Source organism: Podarcis vaucheri, assembly GCF_965113315.1.
Source record: "Podarcis vaucheri genome assembly, chromosome: 1".
Taxonomy (NCBI): Eukaryota; Metazoa; Chordata; class Lepidosauria; order Squamata; family Lacertidae; genus Podarcis; species Podarcis vaucheri.
Genome location: NC_138759.1, coordinates 96236875 through 96255421, shown reverse-complemented (window position 1 = coordinate 96255421; position 18547 = coordinate 96236875). Strand labels below are relative to the sequence as shown.

Genomic DNA, 18547 nt, shown 5'->3' with positions numbered 1-18547 from the left:
TGTCTCAGTTAAATACTGGTGTGCTACCTGCCAGCTTCAGGAATGCTGCTCATTCATAAATCCTTCCTGAATTTGCAAGTGTGTTTTATAACTTTTTTTGAAAGTTACAGTTTTGCTGTGAAACTATGATTGAATCTATATTGCGGGTATGATGGCTTCACTGCCTAAAGTGTTTGCATTAAAAGGAAACAGTATGTCAGCTGTTTGATAATCCCACCATTCCATACAGCTGCCAAGCCTAATTCTGCATGGGTAGGAGAAAGTGGAAGTCACAGGTAGATGCACTGCAGCAATTATACCAGGCCGTTGGATGCCTCGCCTTCCAGCTTCACAAGAACAACAAACATTCCTACACTTTAAGGTTCCATAAGTATGTTAACTTCAGATAGGTAGCTGTAGGCAGCTTTAAAGGCGTTATAATTTTCTGTGCCTTCTTTTACGAATTCAAATTAGTTTTTAAAGGGCCACATGCACTCTTTGTGCATATATTTTCCAAGTTTGTTTCACAACTGTAAGGTCTAGAAAACCCTGGGGCTTAAAAACGAAACAAAACAATTTGGCAGTTTCCAGACTTATGTACACAGAGATTCCAGAAAAGTTTTGGAAGACACATGCCACATAGAAAATGGATTGAACAATATCCTAAATGATTCTCCTAGATCTTGGTTCACGGCCGGCTCAATCGTGTGCTAAGTGTGTGGCGTGGAGTATTTAAAAATATGAAAACCCTAGACTGGGAAGAAGCATTCCCATCAGGTAAGCCCTCCGATTTGGAAACCTGTTTTTTAATATTTGTTTTCGTGTCACGTTGTGAAAAATGATTAGAAAGGATGCCATGACACACTGCTGTGATGCACACCCTCGTGTGCTATAAATGAATGAATAAAGGAACAGCTAGAAACATCCTTCCGTACCAAGATGGGTTTTGTAGCACAGCCCTGCAATGCTTCCACTATGCTTTTCCTCTTGTCCTCTGTGGGTGGGCCACACATCACAATTACTGTAAAAACAAGAAACAGGAATGTCATACCATTTGCTTTGTGCCATAAATGGCAACGGCTACTGTCAGATGCAGATGGTGGTTGCTCGTGAGTAACCAGGCAGGACTCCGACCTGTCTTTTACAGGTTTTATTTGGTGCAAACTATTTACAGTGTAGAACCACAAAGTTCATGTCCGTCTTAGTCACTTGCAGAATCTGGGAGTGGCCCCTTCCAGCTTCTCCCCCAACATAAGAACTTAGACACCCCAAATCTCTGCCTCCCCTCCTTGCGTTCCACCCCTCTGCCTCCTGGCCAGCCGGGCTAGGTGAGGCGCTTGGGCTCTCAGCAGGATCTTCGAGCCCTCTCCTCGCTTGGCTGGCCCCTTCCCTCTCTGCTCCACTGGAGGTGTGGCTTTCCCCAGGATCTGCTCCTCAGAAGCGTTGGAGACTCTCTGTATTCCCCTGCCTCCCTCCCCTGTTCTGATGGCAGTCCCGTGACAGCTACCATTTAGGCAGAACAGCAGAGGAAAGCATGAGGAATACTTTGGGAAGTGGGGACACCTTCTGCCATCATCTTCCAGGTCCCAGGGGTCAAAATGAGCAAGGAAGGGACAAAAGTATCCCACCGTTTCTGTTGATCAAAATGCATACCCACTCTTCACTCAGTCTTAGCATTTGTACATTTCTGTCCTGGTTCAACAGAAAGCAGTTCCGAAACGACCAGCACACTAGCGATAAGTGATGATGGAAGAGTGCCTTGTGTCCTCACGGAAGATCGCCTGCTGCCTTCTGAATTCCCCACTTACAGTTCGTCTCGGGCTGATGAGCTGGTAGGTGCCTCTGTGACGTTAGCAATGGTTGATGGGTTAAAAGAGAGTGTCGCACTCCTTTCATTCGGTTGGGCAGCCGCTTCCTGTAGCTACAAAACTGGCGTTCTCAAGCCCATCGATCCCAATTAAAAAGCATCCTGTGGTTACCTGTATGCCAGTTATGATATTTCCTCCTCAGTCCAACCATTAGAAAAGATTGTTGTTACATAAATTAAAAACTAATAACAATATTTATTTATTTATTTTAATAAAAAGAGAAGAAAAGACAAATTTTCCCGTTTGAAAGATTGATAGTGGAAGGTACAATACTTGAGGTTACTTTTCACAATAATCTGCCTCAGAAAGTCTGGTGGGACCAGAATTTGGAAATTTCAATTGAAAAAATCTGGAGGAAGCACTGGTCTAAGGTTCCATTCAAACCTTTGGGAGCTGCATTTGAAGTTGGCCCATGGTTCGTATTTAACGCCAAGGCATCTGTCTTGTGTTGCCCCAAGGGATGTGTCTGCTGTTCTTGGAAGGGATGCCAAGTTGTAGGCACCTACTGACCTGTCTAGTGGGACTGCCTGAGGTTTATAATTTCACGTTATGGGACTTTGCCTAAATTGCCTTTACTACTGCTCAGCCAGTCCCATTGTTAATGGGGATAGCATTATTAATTTTCTTCTTGGCTGAGGATCACAACAATAAGAATCAAGAACGAGTCGCTCACTTCTTAGTGGAGGCTCAGGCCACATGGTGGAATGCTGGAAGACATTAATTTAAGAACTCTGGGTTTCTAGTATAATTAAAAAATGGCAGATAGCCCTATTGGAAATGTGATACCATCTTACATACTGTTTTGATTTTTTCCCCAGGCACCTGAAGCTCTTGGTATAGTTCCGGTCAGGTCTGCAAATGTTAAGATTAAACAACTTCACCACTTCTATGAATTAAAGGTTAGATGGCTGCTAAGGCAGGTCCTGTTTTTTACTTTATGCTAGATGTTGGGCTGAACGCGGGTGGCGCTGTGGGTTAAACCACAGAGCCTAGGACTTGCTGATCAGAAGCTCGGCGGTTCGAATCCCCGCAACTGGGTGAGCTCCTGTTGCTCGGTCCCAGCTCCTGCCAACCTAGCAGTTCGAAAGCACGTCAAAGTGCAAGTAGATAAATAGGTACTGCTCCGGCGGGAAGGTAAACAGCGTTTCCGTGCGCTGCTCTGGTTCACCAGAAGTGGCTTAGTCATGCTGGCCACATGACCCGGAAGCTGTACGCCGGTTCCCTCGGCCAATAAAGCGAGATGAGCGCCGCAACCCCAGAGTCGGTCACGACTGGACCTAATGGTCAGGGGTCCCTTTACCTTTACTAGATGTTGGACAAGGCATGATCAAGAGGGAACAGGTGGCAGATTTCTAAGTTTTCCAGTTATTATTTTTTAAAATTGTATAACTAGGTCAAGAGAGAGGGATATTGATCCTGAAATGCCTGCCATGTGAAGTGTTTCCTCCACACAGTGTTGTGGGAAGGCATGTGAATTACGATGAATATGATATTCCCTTGTTAATTCATTTTAGGTAGTTGTCATTGGTTCATTAGAGTTTTCTACCGTATTTCAATTCCTTTTCCCTTTGTCCAAAGGTCCCTCAGCATTTCACCCTCATGGCATATCAGCCATTCTGTGTGCACCATGCGGCAACCAGTTACAAAGTTCCAAAATATTCCCAAATTCTGAGGACCGGTGCAGAGGTAACAAAACTTCTCCAGTATTGCCCCCCCCCTTTTCTCGTGTTAATCTTAGCATTTGGTGGGTCAATAAATACTTTTTTAAAAACCTAACTAACAGAAAGACACCTTTCCAGAACATTTACTTTCTGCCTTTTTATCAGGAAGAGTTGATCCCAGTAATACCGGCTTCAGAGGAAAAACTCCAGGCACAAGAAGACGAACTGGACACCACCCTGCTAAACCTCAGAGCTCCCGAAGCTTTGCTTCATCCTCCAACTGATCATCCACTTCAGATTTTCGTAAGTAAAAAAGGGCAGGCCTCAGGGCCACATCCTGAATGGCTTAACTACAGTGGTACCTCGGGTTACAGACACTTCAGGTTACAGACACTTCAGCTTACATACTCTGCTAACCCAGAAATAGTACCTCGGGTAAAGAACTTTGCTTCAGGATGAGAACAGAAATTGTGCTCCGGCAGCAGCGGGAGGCCCCATTAGCTAAAGTGGTGCCTCAGGTTAAGAACAGTTTCAGGTTAAGAACAGACCTCCAGAGCGAATTACGTTATTAACCCGAGGTACCACTGTATTCAGTTTCCTGACTCCTTATTGGTTGGCTGTCTTCAAAAGAAGCAAGAATTGGGGGGGGGGGTCCTGTGGCTCTTGTTTCAGTGTCGCCCTTCGTTTCCTATTCAGAATCCTAGCCCAGGACTGTGTGAGTTCAAGCAGCCATTTCCCTACGCAGAAAGCAGCATTGAATATCATATTTGCCCCATTCCGAAATACGAACTTACCAAGCAATTCCCAGCAAAATCCTGCATACCGATGACACAGAAAAAGTTCCTTCATCACAGGGTAAGGGCTGTTGAAGTCACTGGGGATCCAAGACATGGGAGCTTGTCTTCTTTTACTGGCTAAGATTGCTAGCAGAATTTTCTGATGTGTGGTCTTTTCAGGAGGTGATTCACGGCCTAACCGGCTGGAGAAAATTCCCATCAGTTATCCATTCAACTTTACCTAATGTACCTGCTCTGAACAACATAGCAATGCCATTCTGGTAAGTAAGAACGAGTGCTTTTGTTGAAGCACCTGATTAGGTTAATTGCACCTCAGTTGTGTATACCCGAAACAATCCAGGGAATGTCGCAAGACTGAAAGTGTGGGCTTCCTGACAGGCTACTGATAGGCTAGTTCGTTTACAGTTTACAGTGGTACCTCAGGTTACAGACGCTTCAGGTTACAGACTCCACTAACTCAGAAATATTACCTCAGGTTAAGAACTTTGCTTCAGGATGAGAACATGCGGCGGCAGCAGGAGGCCCCATTAGCTAAAGTGGTACCTCAGGTTAAGAACAGTTTCAGGTTAAGAACGGACCTCCAGAATGAATTAAGTTCTTAGCCCGAGGTACCACTGTACTATTAACTTATTTCAAAGCATTCGTATCCCATTCTTCAGATGAAAAACGGTGCTAAGAACAGCAGCCAGATGGTTCCGGACCATTGCTCTGTACTTTGGTCAGATCAGATGAACCAACGATGAGTGCTCATCTGGCAGCTAGCCATTTATTTATTTATTTGTCCTAGGCTTATTAATATCAAAGTGAAATGCTTGATTTGTGCATACGGCATTGCATGTGGTCAGTAGAGGTCAGGCTAAGCCTAAGTTACTCCTTAGTGAGGAGTTGAGGGAAGGGGAAGTTGGCTGCTAGATTTGTTCAAAGGAAGAACTTAGCTCGGCAGATTGTGGCCACTGTTTTGTCGACTGCTTAGGTGGCCCCAAACCACTTGGGTTTGAAGGAACAAAGGGTCTCTTTCTAAGCAACACTCTTACAATGCAAATGGCTCATTTTGATCGGATTTTTCTGTCTACGCATCAGGCACATTCCACACATTTCTGGTTTTTTCAGTCATGGATTCCTGCTTTTCCACCACTTTCCAGCCACACCATTGGCAGAGCGTTTTTGTCCACCCCCTCAAAGTTTTCTGTGACCTGTAAGGTCAGACCCTGTTTTATGTGTTTAAAGGTTATGATGGAGGTAGGGAGGGTCATAGCATTGTGTTCGCTTTTGTTTCTTTTATAACATTTTCAAGAATAACAATAGTTAGTAATAAAAACAACTTAAAAGACCCAACAGTGAATGTAGACAACACACACACACACACTACCACACTATTCCTTATTTTTCGTTTGAAAGGCATTGATATAGTTATCTATGAAAAGATAACATTACGGAGAGGGTGTAGATTGTGTTTCTCCCATTCTCTCCTACCTGCATCACTGTGGTTCTGTCTTCCGCAGCATTGATCCCTACAATGAAGTCATGATTCCAAAAGCTGTACCTCCAATACTGAATGACTTGCCAGAGCATGATAAGGAAAGTGTAATCGACGAGTAAGTTTCCTCTGCGCTGTTCTTTTGAAACAATTTTGTTGTGTTTCAAGCGCTGGGACTTGATTGCAAACGTGTATGTGTATGATTAAAGGTGTGCAAGGTTGCTCTTGTATGCATGATGCTTGGGTTCCTAAATGACAAGTTAGGCTACAGTCCTAAGCCCACTTAAACCTGGGAGCAGCAGGATCAGTGGAGTGGTGATGGCAGGGCAGTGTTGCGCACCTTGCTTCCCAAGGGTGAGCGTCTCTGCCATTTAGAGGGTGCGGATGGCGGCAGAGTCAATCCAATGCTGCTGTGCCCACACACCCCACTCAGCTCCCCAAGCCTCACCCCTCTCTCTCTTGGTAAGCAAAAGCGACATCATTGGGAAGCCAAGGTTGCAACGCCATCCTGCCTTCATGGCCTCACTGAATTAAATAGAATCTGCTTTTGTGTAGACATGCCCTCAAACAACTGTAACAATAAAATAGCTGTCAACTTCATCTTCAGAGTGGCTGATGTGGAGTCTCCAGTATTGCTTATACCAGAGATGGTAAAAGCTGAATTTCCACAGATTGACCTCTCTTCTGATGAGAACAGATCACAAAAGTATGGAAGGTAAGCCTGTTCCCATTAGAGGGGTGGGGAGCGAACCACCTGGCCTAAGATGATATTGGACCATGACTCCCACTATTGCATGGGTCATACTAGGTGGGGCTGATGGGAACTGAGGTTCCCACACAACCCTACGACAAAATGTCACACAGCAGTTAAGAACGTATGGCAACCCATGTCGGTAGTGTGGATTTTGGTGGAATTCATCAAAAATAGTTCAAAAGGGCACATTATTCTTTTAGATTTTGCAAAAAAAAGTTCAACAACCAGCAACTTGCCCCCCCTCCCCCAATCTGTGTCTGGATTTTTTGAAATATGGCAACAATAACCTTCAGCTCTTGTTTCCCTCTATAAGTAGATGAATATCATTGGTGGTCATCTTTAGCCACCCCTGAATTAATAATACAGCACAGTTCCTAATGCACAATTATTTCGATTTGTTTTATGTTTTTGCCATTCCTTGTAAAGAAATAACAGATGAGATCGAAACTGAGATTTAATTGTACTGACAGTTGGTGGGGAAGGCAAGCATTCAGGTTGTGCAGAACTGTTCTGCTAAAAAATAATCCTTTGTACTTTGGAAGCCTGTTACTGCGCCTGAGTTCGGTTCAAGCTTGCTTGGATTTTTGTAGTGAAGCAATAAATGTCATAATATTGACCAAACCTATTTATAGCATGTAAGCCCTAATTAAGCTGATATGTTCTTAAATCGAAGCATATAGAGAAGCAAAGATGGTGGTGAGAATGGCCCTTGGACTGTGTATCCATCTAATTAGCTTTATTAGTCTGAGTTAGTGTATGAAGATGTAGTCTGCAATCCTATTTAAGGATAAGGGCTAGAGTAGGCATAAAGTGTGTTAAATGCATGAAAGCATTTAATGTCCTTTAAAAAAAAGAAACCATGGAAGATCAGCATTGGGACCATACATTTAACTTGTATGTTTAAATAAAACCAGCTGGGGGAGGATCAGAACCATAGCATGAGACAAAAATCGCTCCCACCGTATGCTGTCGTTTATACTGGAATAAGTTATCATAGCCATCACTAGCAGTAACACTTTTCCTCCCAGGGGAAATGGCAGCTTAGAAGCAGGAGGATTTTCACTGGGAACACAGGATGGGGGAAGGTTAACCCCTTCCCTGCTTGCATGCCATGGTCCAGACCCTCTGACACACATACACACCCCACTGCTACTAAATGGCATTTCCATGCACTCTGGCACTCGTCACAGTGTCCCATTGCACCAGAAGCGGTTCAGTCAGTGCTGGCCAGAAAGTTGTCTGTGGACAAATGCTGGCTTCCTCGGCCTGAAAAGCAAGTTGAGTGCCGCACCCCATAGTCAAGTTTGACTGGACTTAACCAACCAGGGGTCCTTTACCTTACAACTAGTAAAGGTAAAGGTGCCCCTGCCCATCCAGGCCAGTCGTGACCGACTCTAGGGTTGCGCACTCATCTCGCTCAAGAGGCCGGGGGCCAGCGCCGTCCGAAGACACTTCCGGGTCACGTGGCCAGTGTGACAAAGCTGCAGCTGGCAAGCCAGCACCAGCGCCGCACACGAAAATGCCGTTTACCTTCCCGCTATAAAGCGGTACCTATTTATCTACTTGCACTTAGGGGTGCTTTCGAACTGCTAGGTGGGCAGGAGCAGGGATCAAGGAACGGGCGCTCACCCCGTTGCAGGGATTCGAACCGCCAACCTTCTGATCGGCAAGTCCTAGGCGCTGAGGTTTTACCCACAGCGCCACCCGCGTCCCTATACCTTACAACTACTACTAAGAAAAAACAGGCATGCTAAATGCATTTATGCATTAAACATACCATTTGCTCTTACTCCTATTGTACGCAACTGAGGTTCTCTTCTGAAGGCTGTTATGATCCTTGAAGCAGTTAAGAATTACTTTCTCTTCCTAGTGAAATAAATATAGAGCTTAAAGCTGCCTCATGCACATCTGTGAGTACTTCTGCACCTGTTTCCAGGTAAGTGACCAATGTGAATATGAATAGACATTGTATTGCTTTGCTGGTATAGTTAAGTAGAAACTGTAATGATCCTTATTGATGGATACAAAAAGGCTACTAAATGGCCATTATTCTGTGGACTCAGTATAGGAACCAAGCCCCACTGCTGCCTACTTTAAAGGAGATTAGATTGAAGATTTATGGGCAAGATGGAGCATGGTGGAATTCATATATATGTATGTTTTATTGGGGGAAATAAATTAGGAAATTATATAACATTACACAGCATTTCTTGCAGTTGGTATGATACAATTTTGTCCACTGTATTTGTTTTATGCAATCTGGCTCTTGGTTTTTAAGCCACAATATGAAATATTATTATCATAAGAATAAACAACAGGATTTACAATTTCATGAATTATATGTAAGATTACAGCCAGTATACATGTCCACATGTACTGGATATGTATATATTATCTGTGAGAGGAGTTATAAATACAAGACGTTGTTTCTAACAATATAAGCAAATATATAATGTGTGAACTGCCCTGAGACCTCCGGGTATAGGGCGGTGTATATAAATTCAGTAAATGAAAAATGATGTGGTGTTGGTAGAATATATTCCATCGGTTTCAGTAGCCCTTGGATTTTCTGCATGTATACCAAAATTTGGATATGTTTGGCTTGTGTGATGCACTTTTGGACGCACTCAGAATATGGGCCATTATATATGATAGACTTCTGAGTATGGCAGGCCAAACATTTAACTTCCGAACAGGTTCCTCTCTTCCCAATCATTTGAATGTGCTCTGCCAAATGTTGGCTACTTCTGGTTAGTGCTAGCTCCGGCTACTCCAGGAACAGTCTAGTTTGCTTTGTTCCATGTCCTGAACTTTTTCCTCTATCCTTTTTCAGAGATATAAGAGACATTGTGGACTGGTATATTCAAACTCAGAACAACATTTTTGGACAAAGGATAGGTGAATCTATGGAGAAACTGAAAGAAAAGGCCATTCAGAAGCACCTAATCCTCAACTAAATACTGTGCTTGAGATAATTTCATGCATCAGCCAAACTTTCTACATTTTTTTAATGTAGCATAGCTTCTTGTGAAAATAAAAGCTCTACACACTGTTATATTTTCATGTGAGGACCCTGAACATTGCAAATTATATGCCACGTGAATTGGAAGTATAATATGTTTCATTTCCCCTCCGTACCTATACATCGGTTGCTTCAGAAAATGGGCCTTATTGTGTATAAGCTGGCTTGCAAGAGCAGCTTCACACACTAACAGAGAGAAAGGTTGAGGGGGAAACACCAGGTGAACAGTTAATATCAGTGGTGGAATGCCCTCCCATCTTTATTATTTTATACAAAGCTGCTTCTGAGAAACCCTGTGTCTAGATTCTTTGACAACCATGTTGCTATGTATATATATTTTCCCATATAGATGTTTGGTCCATAGCTTACCCACCTGTGCATACACAGAGAAAAAGAGCACAGCGTTGTGTATCTTATGTGACAGCATTAATTGCTTTCTGATAAAAGGTAGAAAAAACTGATACGCTCTATATTTGAGTTCATTGCCTTCTGTTTAATTGTGGAATTACAACAATTATGAACTGTACCTCAGACTCTAGCCTGGACTCTTTGACTTTCTGGATTCAAAGGGTCACTGTTTCCCCTCAGGTAGGTAGGCAGGCAGGTAGATTAGGCATAATGAGACAGCAAAGTGAAGGGGATTGAAAGTGAATTATCAGATCGGCCCTGTCATGGGCCTATCAAGGAGCCGACTGGTTGCATGTTCAGGAGCTGTTTCAATGACAGACAGCGTTAAATGTGAAGTTTGATTGGAAACGGGAACATAGCCTGAGGAAATGTCATGTAAACTAATGTCTGTAAATAGGTTTTCTAGTATTAAATACAACAAAACAAATTTGCTTCATTTCCCCCTAGTTTTTAATTGGATTAATTTGCTAAGCAGTTGTTTTTCTCTGCATTGTTCTCTGGTCCAGTCCGGTTTCACATAGACGTTTTATCACCTAGTGTAAAATAAATAAAATTCCAAGTCATGTTTTATCACTGACACCCCCAGTTACATAAGAAGCGGTGACTAATGGGCTTTATTAATTGGAAAATTGGAAAAATGCTTAAGATTTTCATAAGCTGATGTCTGTGGGGAAACGCAATGTTCCTTAACATCAGTATCCTTGTTCAGTGCAATATATATTGCCAGCCTCTTAAATTACCGTATTTTTTGCACCATAACACTCACTTTTTTCCTCCTACAAAGTAAGGGGAAATGTCTGCGCGTGTTATGGAAGGAATGCCTACGGGTGGCGGGGGGGATCTGCTGCAGTCGTGAGCAGAGGATCCATGGTTCCCCTTCCTTCCCTCCTCCGTGGTTCGCTTTGAAACAGCAAAGCGGGAGAAGAGCCGCTGAGTGGGGAGGAGAGAGGGACAGAGAGCCTGCTTGCTTTAAAGGAGCAAAGCGGGAGAGGAGAGTGTAAGCGGCTCCTGTCCGGTTGGTTCCTTTAAAGCAAGCAGGCTCTCTGTCCGTCTCTCCTCCCCACTCAGCTCGCTACATAGCAGCAAAGTTTTTCAGCTCGCTAAGCCGGGGATGAGCGGGAGGAGGAAGAAAAGCAGAGCCTGCTTGCTTTAAAGGAGCAAAGTGGGAGAGGAGAGGAGCCTTCTCCTCTTAAACCCCTTTTCTGCATTATTAGCAGCATCCTTCTCCTTGTCCCTTGAGTGCTTTTCCTTCCCTCCCCACTTAAAATGTGGTTACAAAGCACGGATCCACATGGATCCTCAGGATTTTTGCACTGGGTCACCCCAAATTCACCATCAGATCACATAGCATGTCCATGGCTACATCTTGCACCAAAAAAATCACGCACCCACTGTTGCCTGGGGCCGCAGTGGTGCAAAAACGTGGTTACAAAGCATGGATCCACATGGATCCTCAGGATTTTTGCATTGGGCTACTCCAAACTCACTGTCAGATCACATGTCTGTGGCCACAGCATGAACCACAAAAATCATACATCCATTGTTTTGTTTAGAATATTTTTTTTCCTCCTCTAAAAACTACGTGCGTGTTATGGTCGAGTGCATGTTATAGAGCGAAAAATACGGTAATTAGGCTTTATGGGATTGTGGGGAGTAACTGATGCGCCTTCTGAAAATAGATTGAAAATCTGAGAGAGAGCAACATTCAACTATAATAACAAAACAAAAAAAAGTTAATATACAGGGTACATCCACTAAAGTTGGAAAATGTTCCTGGTTTAGACCCAGCAGTTCTTGAGATGATGCCAAGTGGCAGAGAATTATGGGTGGACCAATGGAACATAAGGAAGCTCTCTTAACATCACCAGACTTTGGAGGGGTGTGCTGTTAGTGGGCTTTCCACACACACACATCCCAACCAGGCTAGAGCCTGGCCTTGCTTCTGAAAAGCATCTGGAGCCCCAGGTGAGTGGCTTTTCCAAGCCCCTGGGGTACTTGGCCAGTGCCCAGCCCTGCCACCCGTTGGTTCCAGACCTGTTGCTTTTTATGAAGTCAAAGCATTGATCCATCTAACTCAGTATTGTTTACACTGACGGGCAATTAGCTCTCCAGGATTTCAAACAGGTCTTTCCCAACCCTACTTGGAAACACAGGATTGAAATTGGAACCTTTTAATGCAAAATTTGTGCTCCACCACTAGACGGAAATGTTAAGTCACAATCATCACCCTCAGCCATTGCCAGCACCTTTAAAGCAATAGCTTTTTTTCTTGTTTTTAAAAACGTCTCAGGCTTTCTCCACTGCTGGGCAATCTTCCCAGTTTACCTGTGTGGATAGAGGATATTTGGTGTCCCCTGCTGCGAAAGTGTTATTGTTTATATAGCGTGATTAATTGTTAAAGTGTGTTTGAAGTTTCTGAAGCCAGCGCTACAAAATCAGGTTTTGCTAGATAACCCACCTAACATGGCTGTACAAATAACAACATTTGCTATTGGCCCCATGTGCCACTTGATTAAATTTCCCAGTCAGCTGAATGAGGGTGCAAAGGTTTGTTTCCATTATTTCATGCTGGAGTTGCATTTTTAATTTCCTGCACAGTTTTATGCTATGGGGTGCTGCCTTGTTGCAATATGTGGTCATATTGGGGATACAGATACAGTCACCAGGGTGACCATAAGCAGCTGGATATTCAGAGCTGGCGACAATTGGGGGAAACTGTTACATTACACACTAAGAGGTTTCTTTAAAAAATATATTCAAAGAAACCAAAAGTATATCAATTTTACAACCATCATTATCATTACATATTTTCAGCTTCGGGTGTGTTGGCATCCTTCCTTCTCAAGAGACAATGGAGTGTGCCTCCAGGGGTAAAGTCAAGCCATTGTTTTAGCAGCCCCAAAGTGACCTCCCTGGGGTGCAAGCCTGGGCAGTGTGTATGGAGGTCCTGGGCTGCCCAGCTGGTAAGACCCCTCTCTTGGTCTTGCTGATGTGGTCCAAAGGAAAGCAGAGCAACACATTTGGCACCAGCTTGGCTGCAGGAGTTTCCAGAACCATCTTAAGAGACTCCACTTTGGATTTATGTAGGGTTTACTCCTTGGCCTTTTCTTCTCCTGAAGATATCCCGCAAGGCAGTGGAGATTTAGGATCAGAGTTTTCCTTCTACATGGCTGCCTAGGTTGACGAGCTCCATTTGCCCCCTCACGTCCCTCTACAGCATGTGCCTTGATCTTTGGACTCACTATTGGCCTCGTCCGCTCAATCTGCCAGAGCCTGTCTTCACATGCAGGAGAAGTCCCTAACTCACTGAGGGTTTGAGACCCATTGGCTACCCTCACCTGGTTTAGCTGGCTAGTCAAAGCCGTTTCCCGGGGTGTGGCTGTTTTCATATGCTGAGAACTTCTAGGAGCCACAGGTGAGAGCTGGGTGGGGACCAAAGGTGGACAAACTACCCCAGAAGGTGCATGACGTGTCCCCCACCTGAGGTACTACCCCTCCCCTAACACCCCATACACCTGTGTAGACATTTCTTAGCCCTAAAATTATTGACCATTTTCTGTTGAAACATCTAAGTATCAGTCACTCCTAGCCTTGACCTCGTACCAGACACTGAGTCCTGAAAGGATGAACCAGGCACCCCAAAGGTTGAGGAGAAGCAAACGAGGGTCCCTGAATTCAGTGCAGAGCCTCCCCTTGAAGGGTCCTCTGCACTGATAGCAGATCAGGAACTCCTGGAACAGTCAAGAGTAGAAAGAGGGGCTTTTCGCACACCCAGTCTTTGAGACCCATTGAGATTAATGGTTATGATGACTAAGTTGAGACCATTTCAATGGGTCTACTGAGCAAAAGTTTTTATCATTATTAGTTTTTATTAATGATACTCTGAGGAAAAGTTAAAGTCAACGCAGTTTCAAAAGCAAATGTACATAATAAAATCACATGTCTAGGTAGGCTTGTGTGAGCAAACTGCTTTTTAGCATGCAGAAAAACAATGCTGTGAAAGGCCGAGTTCCAAGAAACATATGCTGCCACACTAAAGCTTTTTTTCAGAAAGCTATGGGGAGGGTCGTGAGTGGCTAAAATTGGTGGAGGGAGTCACAGGTGAGGTGCCAGGTTTGGGGATTTCAGTAAAGTTCTCCCTCCTTTTCTCCTATAATCTAAGCACTGACTTGATTCAGAAAACAGCTACACATTATGACCTGGAGGATTTCATATGGTGAACCAGAACAGTAGGTGTTTCAGCATCATTACTATACGCCATCATAAGATCACTGGACCTCTTCTCTCCTTTTCATTCTTGCAAGGAGCTAGAAATAGCACTCCAACGTAATTGCAAACCACATGTTAGCAACTCCAGCCCAGACAAGTTCTCCTGATGTAAGCCAATCAAAAGACAAAGGAGGCAAAATTAAAGGACCTTTGGCTGGCATTTAGACTGGGAACATTAGTGAAGAACAGCCACACCTGCTGTAAGTAAACTGCGTACACAGTTTTAATGGACGGTTGTTGTTACACCTACAGCGCATTTTTTAAAACTATATAATTATTGTAATGCACTTGAACCCAAATTCCAGAAGGGTAATTAGATTATGTTCACCACCTTGAGAGGACTTTGTCCAGAAAGGCAGCCTGTAAGTCAGGCATGGCCAAACCTGGCCCTCCAGCTGTTTTGGAACTACAACTCCCATCATCCCTAGCTAACAGGACCAGTGGTCAGGGGTGATGGGAATTGTAGTCCCAAAAGAACTGGAGGGCCAGGTGTGGCCATTCCTGCTGTAAGTATTTAAAGGCTAGTACTCAACTAAAATATTGTGTTAGTGGAACAACTTCTACATATACAAAAAGCCATTCCTCCTCCCCCACATGTGTGCTGCCCCCAAACATGGTCCAAAGGTTTGGGTTAACCCCCAGAACAGATTTAGGGTGTGTGTAGGGAATGCCCTCTTGCAGAAGCAGAGGTTGTGGTGCTTGCACACTTACTGCACAATGATTATAGTTGAATCCTGCGCACAAGAAATGACTAGAATGTTGGACTTGATGATGGATCTGTGTGGTCTGATCCAGCAAGGCTCCTCTTAAGTAATGACAAGTCCAGATTTTGTATGTATATCTATGATAAGATTTAATCCAATAAAGGGGTTTGCAGATTAAAACATAAATAATTGAAACTTTTTACCTGCTCCATTAAAAAGTGTGTTCACTGCACACTTGATTGCTGCACAAATGCACCCCTCACAATTTCAATCTGTGAATACATTTTAATCATGATTACAAGTTAATCTGCCCGGAGTTGGCTGCATGTAACTACATTCCTATTCTGATTTGGCTCAGAATTTTCTGCTCACCTAGCTTCCCTTTCAATATTTGTTTTATGCACTAGATGGCAGCAACAACAAATTAATCAAATGCAGAAAAGTACAGTAAAATAAAATAGGGGCAGAAGTGGGGTTGTGTGAGTTTTTGGCTGATTCTGGGAGGCTTATTTTGTTCTGCACTGAACCCAGAGCTATGGCTTGTGGGTTGCCCAGGAAATAAAAAGAGGAGGCAAAACATGCTGGAGTGTTCATGCTGTGAGCCCTGCCATCCTAGGCTATTATCTGTGTGATGCCTGAGTCACTTCTAATTCCTGGAGCCCTAGATCAAGCAAGGGTTAAACTCTAATGGAGGATTCCATTGCTGAACTAGCTGGGCAGGTTTCTTTGTGAGAGAATATTATCTATATATCTATCAGCCTATCGACATACTTCATCTGAAGATCACAAGGTAGTTTACAATATAAAAACACAAAAATGCATAGCATAAATAATAACAAACTCAGTTGAATACTACCCCATGTCTGTCAAGTCTCATCCAGCAAACTAGTTGTTGCATTCCCAGCAGGGCAGGAAGCTGGCTACAGTCATCGCAACTCTCATCATCTCTCAGATTGATTGTTGCAATGCACTTTACGTGGGGCTGCCCCTGAAGACAGCTTGGAAGCACCAGTTTGTGTGCTGACAATTCCAGAGAGGTTACCCATGCTAGTCTGTAAAAGACATGACCAAGAACCTCCTGGCACTTAAAGATTTGTGACACAATCTTTCATGCCCTAGATGCCATTTCATAGTTGCTTCAGCTGGTAGCTCCTTACTAATTAATTCAGTAACCGCCTGTGGAATTTAGTAATTGCCAGTAATTGGTCTACCATTCTATAGTGACCTCAGCCCTCCAGGGCTGCACCATCCCTCTTTTTCTTTTAAAAGATGGTGTTTCTTATTGTTAAAGATACAGTGGTACCTCAGGTTAAGTACTTAATTCGTTCTGGAGGTCCGTTCTTAACCGGAAACTGTTCTTACCCTGAAGCACCACTTTAGCTAATGGAGCCTCCCATTGCCGCCGTGCCACCAGAGCATGATTTCTGTTCTCAACCTGAAGCAAAGTTCTTAACCTGAGGTAATATTTCTGGGTTAGTGGAGTCTGTAACCTGAAGCGTATGTAACCTGAGGTACCACTGTAATGAGAAGAGAGAGAAGGCTCAAGGTGGGGGTGTGGGGAGGAGAAGGCAAGAGTTGTAGAGAAGGGGAGAGCCTGACAGATGAAGGGCAAAACAAATGGGGGGACCCCAAATGTATCCCATGTTGTAAGGTGCTGGCAGGGCTGTGCATTTCATTTTACTAGAACAGGAAAGTGCCTTCTCGCCCCCACGCCCCACCCTGCCGAAGCCTCCCTTATAAACCACTTAATAATAGGAATCATGGAATTGTAGAGTTGGAAGGGACCCCGAGAATCATCTAGTCTAACCCCCCGCAATGCAGGAATCCTGTCCACTGCTGTCTCTGGATAGATTTGAACCATCAACCTTCTGGTTAACAGACAGGTGCACTGACCCACTGCGCCACCTGAGGGACTTACAATCTCTAAGTAGTTAACATAAAATCTTACAGACCTCCCTCAATTCCTCCCCCTCTGGATGCTTAAATTAAGCATTTACTTATTATTATTTTTTATTATTATTAAAGATTTTGTTGATTTACAAAAGTGTGCAATGTCTCTCTCTCGTGTGTTTTTCCCCCCATGTAACATTTTTACAAATCATTTTCATTTGTTGAGACATTAGCAAGAAAAGGGGGGAAGAGGTGGGGGGGGAGAGACGGGGGAGAGTGGGGTCGGGTGGCGATGTTTCTATTTCACTTCAAGCATTTACTTACGAATGATTTGTACCTGAAGCCCACCCTTCACGGAATGGTTCATGCCTTTTTTATATATACATAAAGTACAAATTACTCCACCCTCACCCATGTGTGTGGGGTGTTTTTTGTGCATTCATGCTTATTTGTGCTCTTTTTGGTATTGGTGCAGTTATATGTGATTCTACTTTCATTAGTGAATACCTGCATGTGTTCCAGGGTGGACATACAGCTTCATTCCCAGTCAGCACACGCCCCGTAGCTTCTTGCTGAACTTCTGTAACTTTCCATACCACAAATAAAGTAGTGGACAGAGGGATGGGGCAGTGGCACTTAGCTCACCTCTCAGCTGGGGAGTCAATGTTGCTTAGCAGCAGGGAGATTGGGAGGGCCAAGGAGGGACAGGAGAGGTCAGCGCTGTGCAAATGCAGTCGCAGGAGTGCTGCGGCGCATTTGCACAGCGCTAGTCTCCACCCATATTGCCCCTCCTACTCTCCTGCCCCACATGCAGCAGCGACTCACCTGCAGAGTCACTGTGCTGTGCACCACTGTGTGTGTGTGTGTGTGTGTGTGTGTGTGTGTGTGTGTGTGTGTCACTTTTGATAACACTACAGTGCCAGAGTGCCCCTCAGGATGGCAATAATGTACATAATAGTATCACAGAACTAATAAAGGATAGCCGTGTGTACATCATAAACCCACCACAGTGGTACCTCGGGTTAAGTACTTAATTCGTTCCAGAGGTCCGTTCTTAACCTGAAACTGTTCTTAACCTGAAGCACCACTTTAGCTAATGGGGCCTGCTGCTGCTGCCGCTCCGCCACAGCACGATTTCTGTTCTCATCCTGAAGCAAAGTTCTTAACCCGAGGTAATAGTTCTGGGTTAGCAGAGTCTGTAACCTGAAGCGTATGTAACCTGAAGCGTATGTAACCTGAGGTACCACTGTATTAATGCACTATTATGTCAACTACATGTCACAGAATACCCAGGGTGGGGATACACACCACTAATCTGAACCAGGTTTTATTTTTTAAAAAGTCAAAGCTTAATCCACAACGAAGTTCATTTAGGGAGCGGCCTTGGCTCAATGGCAAGCAGAAGACCCCAGGTTGGGTTGAGAGAGACTCCCGGAGAGCTGCTGCCAGTCAGTGTAGACCAGGGGTAGTCAACCTTTTTATACCTACCGCCCACTAATGCATCTTTCTTGATGGTAAAATTCCCTTACCGCCCACCTGTGCTCGATGGAAGGAGGATTCCGCTTGTGCCATAGAACCCCCTATCGCCCACCTAGAGTCCTGAAACGACCACTAGTGGGCGGTAGGGACCAGGTTGACAACCCCTGGTGTAGATGGCCCTTTGCTCCATGGACCAATAGTAGCTTCCTCCGTCGCCATGAAACGAGAGGCACTCTAGA

General features: G+C 44.2%; 1 protein-coding gene across 2 annotated transcripts in view; it reads left to right on the top strand.

The window, feature by feature from the left end:
* CFAP221 (cilia and flagella associated protein 221) overlaps positions 1-9591 on the top strand; it is a 31869-nt gene extending 22278 nt beyond the window's left edge. For both annotated transcript variants that reach the window (XM_082198012.1, XM_082198013.1), the window contains exons 15-25: positions 660-756; positions 1684-1811; positions 2666-2746; positions 3426-3533; positions 3674-3811; positions 4205-4363; positions 4465-4565; positions 5808-5900; positions 6390-6497; positions 8407-8472; positions 9370-9591. In XM_082198012.1, the coding sequence (XP_082054138.1) occupies positions 660-756; positions 1684-1811; positions 2666-2746; positions 3426-3533; positions 3674-3811; positions 4205-4363; positions 4465-4565; positions 5808-5900; positions 6390-6497; positions 8407-8472; positions 9370-9493 (1203 nt within the window). In that variant the 3' untranslated portion in view covers positions 9494-9591. The remainder of the gene's footprint in view (positions 1-659; positions 757-1683; positions 1812-2665; positions 2747-3425; positions 3534-3673; positions 3812-4204; positions 4364-4464; positions 4566-5807; positions 5901-6389; positions 6498-8406; positions 8473-9369) is intronic.
* The last annotated feature ends 8956 nt before the right edge of the window (positions 9592-18547 follow it).